General features: G+C 34.2%; 2 protein-coding genes across 2 annotated transcripts; both read left to right on the top strand.

Moving 5' to 3' along the window:
- The first annotated feature begins 1655 nt into the window (after window positions 1–1655).
- Window positions 1656–8959, top strand: LOC110617650 (RNA polymerase II subunit A C-terminal domain phosphatase SSU72). Its single transcript, XM_021760586.2, has 5 exons — window positions 1656–1816; window positions 2092–2307; window positions 2791–2936; window positions 8467–8585; window positions 8672–8959. The coding sequence occupies exons 2-5, from the start codon at window positions 2093–2095 to the stop codon at window positions 8771–8773; spliced, it is 582 nt and encodes a 193-aa protein (XP_021616278.1). The 5' UTR covers window positions 1656–1816; window position 2092; the 3' UTR covers window positions 8774–8959.
- A 1962-nt stretch (window positions 8960–10921) lies between these two features.
- Window positions 10922–12410, top strand: LOC110617203 (U-box domain-containing protein 21). Its single transcript, XM_021759845.2, has one exon. It carries the CDS (start codon window positions 11008–11010, stop codon window positions 12340–12342), a length of 1335 nt encoding a protein of 444 aa, XP_021615537.1. The 5' UTR covers window positions 10922–11007; the 3' UTR covers window positions 12343–12410.
- Window positions 12411–12654: the final 244 nt, after the last annotated feature.

Raw genomic sequence — 12654 nt, forward strand, 5'->3', positions numbered from 1 at the left:
CCCTATATTTTTAAAAATCTATTAAAACGTTCTTATCTTTTTTCATATCTATTAAAATATCCTTATTGTTTATTTACGTCAACGAAATAATCTCTCATCCTCCTCTTAAACAAAACAAAAAAAGAAGATGACGATGATGAAGAAAAAAAAAATCATCTCCTCCTCATAAAAAAAGAAGAATAAAAAGAAAATTAAAGAAGAATTAAATAAGAAAAAGAAGAATCAAAGAAGAAGAGGAGGAAAAATCAACGAAGAAGAAGAAAGAGAATGATGTAGAAAAAAATGAGATAATTTGATCTTTTGCTATATTTTTAATGGTATAAATAAACGAAAGACTATTTTGTTGATGAAAAGAAAGATAAGAACGCTTTAATAAATTTTTAAAAATACAAAAATTAACTTATTAATAATGACAATATCTAAAAATTAAATTGTAACTCTTCCTTTTTTAAATTAATACTCCTTTGTTTGGATATTTTTGTCTACGCTTCTATTTTTATTATCGCTTTTTTTATGTTATAGTCTTATTTAATTTTATTTTATTTTTAAATTTTTTTAAAAATATTTTTTAATATTTAATAAAAAATTTAAATAATTAAAAAATTAAAAAAATATATCTTTTTTAATATATATAAAATAATAAAATAATAAAAGAGAATAGTATTATAGGACGTGTTAGAAATTAATTTTATTTATATTAATTAATATTTGGTTCAATAATAAAAGTAATTGACTTTCTGGAGATTTATATTTGAATTTTGAAAAATTCATAATTCAAATGAGAAGAAAATCCCAATCAAATATCAAGAAAGAAGACCATGAATCTAGAATTCCCAACAAAATAAAAAAGTTATGGGTTACTTTTAATAAAAAATATTTTTCTGAATAAAAAATTAAGTTTTTGACATTTTCTAAATTTTAAAAAATTTATTAATATTACTATTAATATTATTTATTTTTAAATTATAATTAAAACATTAAAAAAATAAATTATTTTCATAAAAAATCCTGAAAACATTTTCCAATCAATTTTTTGACATAGCTTTGTTGAATGTTATAGCTCGAAAGGAACAAATAATAGTAATCAAATTCTAACGCCGTCAGAGAAAATTATTGGCTACATAAACTACTGAATATCATTTTCTTTTATTGATTTTTATTAAAATTTGTCATTATTCATTAATTAAAACGGCGACAAATTTTAAATATATCACTTTATTATTTAAGAAATGAATATGACATAAATGTAAATTAGTGCAATTGTTTTGATTTTTTTTTCAATAATCCATTTGTTATCAAAATGAAACATTCAGAATTAAATTATTTTTTATTAAAAAGTAGAGGTTAATTTGTAATTTTATTAAATTTTAAACTTTATTTATTTCATAAAAATAATTTATATTTAAAAAATATTTTTTATAAATTTTTTTAATAAGGTAATTTATTTTTATTATTTAATTTTAATTTGAAAAAATAAAAATATTGAAAAATTTATATATAAAAATTTTAATAAAAATATCATACTTTCTTTTTTAAAAAAACTTATTTTTGTTAAAATAGTTTATTTTTTTAATCAATTGAAAAATTATAAAAAATATTTTTTTATTAAATATTTTGTGTGAAACAGAGCCTTAAAATCGAATCCGATTTCACTATGCTTGGAACCTAGCACCCGGTTTCGTGGCCCGCCCTACCCGATTACCAGAAACATCTACTTCTGGAGAATTGCAATTCATTATCATTTACGATGTTCACTCTTTCTGCTGAATTTCTCGTTCCTTTTTCCCAAGAAAGTGACAACTTTCTCTTCAGCCAGGTAAACTCTGGGTCTGGCTTTCTTTTATCCTGTTAGGTTTACTGCTTTTAGTCTCCCAAAAGATTTCTTCATTAGATTTCTGGACTTTGAAGCAATTACTGAGACCTTGTGTTGTGTAAGTAGTTATCTATTGATTTTCTTTTATTTGGTTTTATGAATTTTTTTGGACTGTGTAGTGCTTGAAGTGTAAATTCTCAATTTATTCTGAATTGCAATGTTCATTAACATATTTGAGCTTTCACACATTCCTTCTAAATTTCTAATTTGTGGTGAAGCATGAAATTCCGTTATGCTATGGTGTGTTCATCAAATCAGAATCGAAGCATGGAGGCTCACTCACTGCTCAAGAGGCAAGGCTTTGATGTATCTTCATATGGAACTGGAGCTCATGTGAAGCTACCGGGACCATCCCTCAGAGAGCCAAACGTTTATGATTTTGGAACCCCTTACAGGCAAATGTTCGATGATCTCAGACGGAAGGACCCTGACCTGTATTTTCTCTTCTTATTTGCTTTTTTTTTTTTTTCCTGATAACGTGAGAAAGAAAAAGTATATGAAAAATACGTTTTCTTTTTTTTTTTTTACTTGACTATACTTTGTTGGTAACCCAAGCTAGAATTTGTTTGTAAGTTATTTTTCATAAATAAGTTACTAGGATCCTTAGGAAATTTGATTGATAGAAGCTTTCAAATAAACAGTTCTACCCTCCATAGCATTTGAAATAAAAACGTAATGCTTAAAATAAGTTTGTGATAAAAACCTTAGTCGTTTGAATTTTTATTTTCTGTTTAGTTGGGACAATGGAAAAAAAAAGAAAAAAGAAGATGAAACTAGAGTTGAAATTCTCAGTTTTATTGCTGCTTTGATTTCTTAAAGCTGAAGAAGTTTAGTGAAATTAGCCAAACTCTGCAGTTACCAAAATTGAAGAACTCATGTATGATGTTAATCATTCTTTATTATTACAAAATATGCAGTTACAAGCGTAATGGCATATTGCCGATGCTGAAAAGAAACTCATCTGTAAAATTGGCGCCTCAACGTTGGCAAGAAAATGCTGCTGATGGTTCATTTGATGTGGTGTTCACTTTTGAAGAAAAGGTTTTTGATATGGTTGTTGAGGGTAGGGAATGACATCAATCCTTTTCCATTTCATCACTTGTGTCATCTTTATTCTATTTTTGTTTCTAGTAGTCCGTGCATATATAAGAATGACTTATTTTAGCTTTGTATGCAAATGCTGTTGGACGAGTCATTGAAGTCCTTTGCATAATTAAGTACAGCATTGTAATGGTTTTCAATGGTCTTCACTTGGAGATGGAGCCTATATGGAAAAAGAGAAGAGAATCATGATATTAATAATTATAAAAAAAGACGAAGATGGGATTGATTTGCAAGCTTGTCATAGTAAGCCATAGGGGAATTGACGGAGTCTCAAGGAGCTTCTTGTGAGTTGTGAGCTGACAGCTCTGGAAAATTAGTCCACAGGCTGTATATACAAAAACTGTCTAAGTATACAAACACAAACAAATCAAAATTAACGAGCTGTAAGCTCGGTAACATTCACAAGTTAACAGTTCAAGTACAAACATATAAATAAATTGAATAAATATAAAAAACAAAAATAGAAAGAGGGAAAATAATAAAAGATAAATCTTTATTGATTATTCGAGTAAGTTATAGAGGCAGCAGGGGAGGGGGGACCAGAGCTAACTAAATCATTCAAAGGCTTGTTTACAACATCTTCCCCTGAGGTCCAGAAGGCAAGCGAGGAGCGTTTTCTCCTCGTCGTCAGAGTCCACTTCAAGGGTTCGTAGGTCTGCCAACAGAGTGGAGGGGCATTCCTAGCCGACTTAAGGCCCTGATTATAGCCTGAAGCAAACATGTGGAAGGCCTCTTTGTACATTGTCTCTTTCATCTTCGTAGAGGTCTTATACTCTTCCAGTCGCGCTTCACAAGTCTGCTAGAACTTGCTTTTCAACTCTGTAGCCCGGGCATTCCTTAATAACGCAGAACACCTCTCCTCCAGAGCAGTGACCTCTTGACAGAGTTGTTGTTGCTGGAGATGAGACTCCTCTATTGTCGAGGCCATACCTTTCAGATTTTCGATGTGCTTGCTGAGCTCCTATTAGAGGACAACAGTGCAAGCTAAGGCCTCATTCTGCTGGGCCCTGGTCTCATCACGTTGACAGCAAGACTCTAAAGAGGACAGCTGTGCTAAGGTCTTGTCTCCCTGAGACTCAACTGCAGAAACTCGTTGGGAGGACTGGGCAACCTCCTCCCTCATCTGCCCCAGTTGCTTGGTGAGGTCTTCAATAATCCCTTTGAACTCAATGATTTGTCCGCGGGCCTCACCAGTGGCAACAATGTTTTCATCTTGGAGCTCCTCAGCGATGCGCTGCTCCATTGAGCCCTGAAAAGACCGGTTCCAGGTATCAATCTCAAGAAATACCCCGAAGGTTTGCCACGAAAAAAAGAAAAACAAAGTTAAAGAAACCAAAAAAGCTAGAAATACCCTTGAGAAAAACAGACGGGTTACCATGAGGAACATCTCCCTCAAGCTGTCCCCGAGGTCATCCAAAGAACGATTGTTGAACGTCGTCTGTTGCTTGGTGGAGCAGGCAAAGTGGTTGATGAGAGCCAGGAAATGGAGATCCAAAGCATCCGGAGTCCCCCTAAACATTTTATTACAGAGCATCTTGGTTGCTGAGACCGGTGTAGATTTAGGAGTCACTTCGGCAGCGTTCAAGAGCTCATTGTCAGGAGCTGAGGACAACTGCTCCACTGCCTTCATAGGCTCCATAGCACGAGCTCGCTTGATAGCCTTACCTTCAATAGCAGGCTCTAAGGTCCGGGCTCGCTTATTAGTGCCCCTCCAATCACAATGGCCCTCATGGCTTGGAGAGGTGTGACATCCAAAAGGGCAATCCCAGTACCTCTTTCGAACCGCTCTCGGCAAACTCGCTGATGGCAATAGGCTCCTTGGAGGCCGATTTAGGAGCTGCCGGATATCTGGCTGAAGCCGGCGCCTTAGCAGGGATGGAGGCCTTCGAAGCTGCAGATCGAGAACCCCTTGCGGTAGGTTCCAACGCCGAAGTTGGGGCAGGGGCAATAGTCCGGTTTGCTGCAGCAGGGGCCATGGCCTGAAAGATTTCTCGGGTTATGTCCGCCACCGTTTTGCCAGCCTTAAAGGTGTTGAACGTGGCCTTCATGCTCTCCCAGGACAGGGAGAAGTTTTTCAGGAGCTTAATGTTGTCCATGGGAACGACAGAAGCTGAAAAAGAGATGTCAATTCGAATTAGAACTCAAAAGAAAGCACAAGGAAGAAAAGCAGAAAAATAATAGTTAGCAGTACCAGCTTCCCGGCAGTCCCGGAGGTTGGACATGAACATGCACTTCTCGATGTCATACATCTTCCATACAGAGGTCAGTCGAAGAAGGCAGACTTGGTTCAACATAAGTCAGTGCAGCCTTGAGGGACTTCCTCCAAGAGAGATCAACATCCTAGTTGATTCTTGAGTTCTCTTTCAGCTCGACTACCACAAAGGCCTCAGACCAGCCCTTTATTGAGTCTCTGTACTCGGCGAAAATAGACAACCCTCCCGGGGGACCAAAATAATAAAACCCATGGTTGGATCTACGAGACGAAAGAAGGTGGAAAACAATGCGACAGAGAGGGCAAAACACCAACAAAAACAGATAGACTCGAAATAGCACACGAAGAGGATGGAGTTGGGGGATAACATACGGGGGGTCACTCCGAAGTGACAGAAGACCTCAATGAAGAAAGGGGTGAAAGGGAATGTCAACTTGAAATCACGCTGCTTAACAAAGAAAACTAAACTATGTCCTTGTTGGGTGTCTATTAAGCTCATCGGAGATGGATTGGGAAGAATAATCCTCTCGTTAGGAAGGAGAGCCTAATCCTATAGATAGTGGTGTCAACGTACTCGCTGGAGAAGAAATTAAAGAGAGAAGAAGGAGTAACAGAGAATACCAAACCCATGATATTAGGGATCTTAATGGAAGCAATGAGAAGAGTGAGACATACCTTGAAGCGAGAAAGCAGAGATTACAGAGGAGAAGCAGTGCAAGTTAGCAGAAGCAGTGCAAGAAGAAGAATTGAGAGCAAAATTAAAAGTATGAATTTGAAATGGGTAAAGGCGGAGAGAAGACGTTTTGACAAAAGCACTCTTAGAGTCACGCAGTAATAATTGGAGTTTCGGGATTTACCCTTTCAATAATCATGGAATAATTAATGAGCAGGTAAAGGGACACTTGATAACTATTGGGTCTCGGATTCTCAGGCCACAGTTGAGCCCATGAGGGAAGACCAGGCTAAAGCCCTGTGAAAGCCCAACCCGCTGGTCCACCCATGTAAGAGCAGTCCAATCCCTACGCCAGCAGGACGGACAGAGCAGGGACTGGGTCCAACTGAGAGGGATCCTGCTCAACTGACTTGATGGGTCAGTAGGGCAAGAGACCCTAAACATCCGGGATCATGTCAATACAGGCACTGGAGGGAATTAAATGGCCGTCTGACGATGGGGAAAAGGTGCAGTACGTCCATACATACGGCCCTGCGTGACAACGACATGTTGTATTGTAGCAGGGTGGCGGTTATACGTGACTAGAGGACAAAAGAGAAAAAAGAATAAAGGAAGGAGAACATGAGCCATTTGGCTAAGTTCACACACATATACTCTGATCCTACTTTCTATTGAATCTCAGGGCATCAGCTGCCTAAGTTAAAGGGTGAAGATGCTATTCTAGTGGCGATTTGCAGATTCACTAAGTATGCACACTTCCTACCCCTTCAACCTCTACCCATCCCTACTCAAGCATGGCAACACATCACAATGGACTTTGTTGAACAGCTGCCTAAGTCAAAAGGTGAAGATGCTATTCTGGTGGTGATTTGTAGATTTAGTATGCACACATCCTACCCCTTCAACCTCTATCCATCCCTACTAAGGCATGACAACCCATTACAATGGACTTTGTTGAACAGCTGCCTAAGTCAAATGGTGAAGATGCTATTCTAGTGGTGATTTGCAGATTCACTAAGTATGCATACTTCCTATCCCTGCAGCATCTATTTTCAGCCAAAACTGTTGCAAAGTTGTTCTTGGAGTCAATAACTAAACTTCATGGAGTGCCACAGTCCATTGTATCAGATAAGGACAAGATCTTCACAAGTCTCTTTTGGAAAAATCTTTTCAAGATGTTGGGAACTAAGCTGGCTTTTAGCACTGCATACCACCCCCAATCAGATGGACAGACACAAAGACTGAATCAAAGCTTAGAAGGTTATCTGAGATGCTTCTATTTCCAGCAACCACACTTTTGGAGTAAATGGCTATCTCTGGCAGAATGATGGTACAATACTAGCCACCACAGTGCAATTTAAATTGCACCATTTCAAGCACTATATGGCTACCCCCCACCCCCACTCACATTCGATCACTCTGAGGAATGCTCTATGGAGACAGTAAGTCAGTTTCTACAGAGTAGGCAGCTCAATTCTCAATTAATAAGAGAGAATCTGCAAAGTGCATGGGACAGAATGAAGCAAATAGTTGATGAAAAGAGATCTGGCGAAGTCTTGGAAGTGGGCGATTGGGTGTACTTGAAACTTCAACCCTATAAACAGACATCCTTAGTAGTTAGAAAACAACTGAAGCTATTTGCTAGATATCATGGACCATACAAGGTTATTGAAAAAATAGGTCAGGTAGCATACAAGTTATTGTTGCCTCCTGATGCAGTAGTCCACCCAGTGTTTCGTGTATCCTTAAGAAAAGGATAGGAGAAGAAAAGGTGGTGAGCCAGCAGTTGCCTGCCTTCGTTCAAGATGAAGTTGTCATTGGCCCTGAGAAATTGCTCAAGACCAGAGTTATTTTAAGAGACAGCCAAAGAGTGATGCAAGAACTCATCAAATGGTTTAACATGACCACGGAAGAGGCCACATGGGAGGATCAAGCATTCATTCTGCAACAGTCTCCAGAATTTCAATCTTCTTGAGGACAAGAAGACTCTCTTGGAGGGTATTCTTACATATTATAGGAAGAGAGGAAATAAGTCGCAGAAGAAATAATAAGTCACGTAACTAGAGGAAATAACATATTGTTCTAGAAGAATTAGATTGTAGAAGAATAATAGATATTCTTCTAGATTGTATCTGAATGTAAATTGAAGGATAAAGTGGTTAGGAGGCTGTTAGCCAAGATATTCAGTATAAAAGTGAGAGAAGACACTTGTAAGGCATCATAAGGATTATTCAATAAAGAATCTCTCTCCTCTCCCTCTCATTCTGTTTCTCATCTCTTTCTTTCAGAATGGTTTCTCATCTCCATTCCTTCTCTAGCTAAAGCTAACAGTATTCTCTTTCGGAATTTGGATAAATTGGTTCAGTTTAGTTATAAAGTCATTTTGGCTTTAGAATTTTCGGACATATTAACCAAATTATCATGACTGGATTAACCAAATTAATAACCGAAATAAATCAAACCAAGTGGACCTGGATCTTGTGTCATTTGCATATAAAAAGTATTTTTAAAAGAAATCCTAAAGGGGAGTTTTGTGACATTCTAGAAAGCTTTTGGACCCTGTTAACAGTTCACGTGATCATTTTACTGTAAATTTGGCTGCAGATCTCCATAATCGGGATCAAGTTCTTATGAAGAGCGTGCTGGTGATCAACTTGGAAGTAAAAGATAACCATGAGGAGGCAGCCATCGGTGCTCAACTCGCTTTAGATCTGTGCCAAATGGTGAGGTTACTTATTTCATACTGGTAATTTTTTTAGCACAAATTTTTATTAGTTCATGGATTTAGATTTGTAATTTGTATTTACAGATCGAAGCAGCCGACTCATGGGAGGATTCTGTTGACGGCATAATAGCTGCATTTGAGACAAAGCATAGGCGGAAGCTTTTGTATAGCATCTCATTTTATTGAAGATAGACCTGCACTGCATATGATTAACATGTCACCTTGTACATTAGTTTTTTTCAAAAAAAAAAATTTTCCTTTTAATGTAAACAGTTGTACAATGTTGTGCTAAAATAATTTGTTTCATCCTTTTTATTGTGTTGGGTGAGATGAATTGCAGAAATCAATCTCTGGGAATTTTAAGATTGTACAGTTCTATGTTTCTCCGGTGTATATGCTCCTTGACAGTTTTGCATGGGATGGTGGTTCTAACCAGGTCTTTAATGCGACGAGTTTAGTGCGCTGGACCATAGTTGTTAGAATCAGACCAGCTGGTTGAATCAGTTTAATCAGTAATCGGATTAAGAGTGAGTTTGATTTATGTTAAAAAGTCTTGAAATAGGAAAATCAAGATAGATCCCTCAAACTGGTCAGTCTGATCAATTAGGTTCGATTTCAGATTAATTTCATAAATATAAACCAGAATACAAGTAACAATGTGAGGGCTCGAACCTGGGCCCAAGTGTTCTTATACTAAGCTCATGACTAACTGTATATAGTTCACTAAATCATTATTATATGATAATAATGAATTCTATTTTATTGTTATATTTTTATGATAATTATTATTTTTTTCATATTATAAAATATTAATAATTTAAATTCGTATAATAATAATAATCAACTGGTCCTGATCTTAGAAATTAGTCAAAAATAGAAAAAGAAACCATTAATATTAGCAACTGTTGCTTTTTGGGATCTTAATAGAATATTAGCAACTTTTGCCTTTTGGGATCTTAATAGAAAAAAAAAACTATATTTTCAAAAACATAAAAACATTATTTATGCTATTGAAAGGGTTTGCATTAAGTTAATTTATATTATTTTTTATTTAGAATGTTTAAAAATATTTTTTTATTAGAATAGTTTGAAAGACTTTTATTTTGATTTGAATTTATATTAGTTTTGGCTAAGGGCAGCTAAGTCAAAACCATAATAGTTTTAGCCAACTTTTAAAAGAATTCGCAACCATATTTATAGTAAAAATAAAAAATTTTATTTTTAATTATATATTTTATAAGAAAATTTTAAAAAAATTTATAAAATTATTTTTAAATTTAATTTCTTTTAAAATATTTTTTTAAAGTTAAAATAATCAAATTTTGTCATTTTAAATAAGAAAATTAATTAAAATGTTTATTAAACTTTATAATTAAAAAAAATAAGTTATACATAACTTGATTTTTCTAAATGAATTCTTTTATAATTAAAATTTTTTTTAATAAATTCTTAGAAAATTATATATAATTTCAATTTTCTTTTGAAATGAATTCTTTTTTAAGTTAAAATAAAATGAATTTTTTTATTTTAAATAAAAAAATTATTAGAAAAAATCATTTAAATAAAATTCTTATAAAATTTTAAATTTTAAATAGAAAAAATATTAATAATTATTTATTTTAAAAAACGTTGTGGTTGAAGTTAATTATTCCATAGGCTTTAGTTTGACATTTAATATTTAAATTCATATGTTCCAAAGTTGTATGATGCTAATTAAACAATAACCATATTCTAATTTTGTCAATATGTGTGGTGAGATATGCCTTTCTCAACTTCTATTTTATATTATAACTTTGAATATTTTATTTCTATAAAATACTTCATCAAAATTTTTTATTATATATAATAATAATATTATTAAAAATGAGTTTCAAATGTAATAATAATAATACTAAAAAAATGAATTTCACACTAATAAAAACCTCTACTTATTTAGTATTAGTGATATGGAAATAATTATGTTTATTTTAGAGAAATTTATTATTTAATTTTTTAATATTATTATTATTATTTTTAAAAATAAAAATCGGAGATTAAAAAAAGTTGAATTTGAGATGTTTTAAATTTATTCAGATGTTTTAAATTTATTCAGATGTAATTATCCAGTATTAATATAAAATAAATATTTATATACAGCAAATGAAAATAATATTCAATGTGAACGCTTCTTAAACACTTATTTGACGCTGCTTTTATCTTTCAAACTTTCAATATTCTTTTTCAACTTTACTTTTTCAATTTTCTTTTCTGCTATGTTTCTCGTTATACCTTTGAACACCGCGTCTCCTGTGAGAAACCCCTCAAATCTAAAATATATAAACACATCATTCACTCTCCAATCTCTACCAATCTACCCTTCTCTTCTCTTTATTATTATTATTTTTTTCTGAAATCAAATCGCTGAGTGTCTTCCTTTGTTCATGATGGTTTTTGGTTATTGGAGAAGAAAACCAAACTCTTTAAAGGATACCCACAAGAAGAAGAAGCAGCAGCAGCTACTCTCTTCTAATGTGGAACTCCTCATTCCCAACAATTTTCTTTGCCCTATTTCTCTTGATCTTATGAAAGATCCTGTCACTTTGTCTACTGGTTTCACTTATGATCGATCAAACATTGAGGCTTGGCTTCAAGCTGGGAATTTCACTTGTCCTGTTACAAATCAGTTACTCAACAGTTTTGATCTCATCCCTAATCATAATCTCAGGAAAATGATTCAAGATTGGTGTGTCGAGAATCGTAACTTTGGTATCCAACGTATCCCGACACCTAAAGTTCCTGTTTCTCCTACTGAGGTGTCTCAACTTCTTTCATGTCTTGCTGATTCAACAAGGAGTTTGGATCAATATGAATGCTGGGATTTGTTGCAGAAAATCAAGAAATGGGGCAATGAAAGTGAACGTAATAGATCTTGCATGGTGGTTAATGGAGCAAGCTCAGTGTTAGCTTCAACATTTGATGCATTTGCTACGGATTCTTTCCAAAGAAACGCTAAGGTTTTGGAGGAAATATTATCTATTCTGAATTGGATGTTTCCACTCGACGTTGAATCTCAAATATATTTAAGCTCAAACAATTCTCTACGTTGCATGTTATGGTTCTTGAGATGCAGAGATCTTTCATCCAAGCAGAACTCCATTTCTGTGTTGAAAGAGCTTCTTTCTTCAGATCAACAGCATGCAGAAACACTAGCAAGCATTGAAGGAGTTAACGAAATTTTATACAGCTTCATTAAAGACCCAATTTGCCCTAAAATCTCAAAAGATTCTCTAATGGTTATATTCCATCTAGTTTCACATCCTTCTTCCAGTGAGAACATCAGATCATCATTAGTGAAGATGGGTTTGATTTCTTCACTGATAGAAATCATTATAGACGCAGAGAAGAGCACATGTGAGAAAGCTTTAGTTGTTTTTGATAAGCTTTGTGATTGTGAAGAAGGGAGAGAAGAAGCATACATTAATGCCCTAACATGGCCAGTTTTAGTGAAGAAAATCTTAAGGGTATCAGCAGCAGCAACAGATTACTCGGTTTCAGCCATTTGGAAGCTTAACAAATATGGAAGAAAAGAGAGAGTTATGGTTGATGTTCTTCAAGTGGGTGCCTTTCAAAAGCTAGTGTTAGTGTTGCAGCTTGGCTGTAGTGATGAGACGAAGGAGAAAGCAACAGAGCTTTTGAAACAAATGAATCCTTATAGGAATAATGGCTTCGAATGCATTGAGTCTGTTGATTTCAAGAACCTAAAACGATCATTTTGAAGAGCTTCCAAGCTTTTGTAATTCTTATTTCTTATGCGTATTTAATTATTATTTTTCTTCTTCTTCTATATTTAGAGGTCAGTTAGGAAGACAAAAGAATTTCATGGTTCACATCTTGTGTCATTACCAGCCGCTACGTTAATAGTTTTTCTCACCGTTTCTTTATAAATCTTAGCATTGATACACATTTCAACGTCAACTTAGAAAAATCTTTTTAAATTTATAAATTTTTTATTCATACAATTCTTATGTATTGCATTTTATAAAATTAAAGAATATATAATATAAAAGATGAAACAGTAAGCTTTCATT

This window comes from Manihot esculenta, chromosome 6, assembly GCF_001659605.2.
Source record: "Manihot esculenta cultivar AM560-2 chromosome 6, M.esculenta_v8, whole genome shotgun sequence".
NCBI classification, from domain to species: Eukaryota; Viridiplantae; Streptophyta; class Magnoliopsida; order Malpighiales; family Euphorbiaceae; genus Manihot; species Manihot esculenta.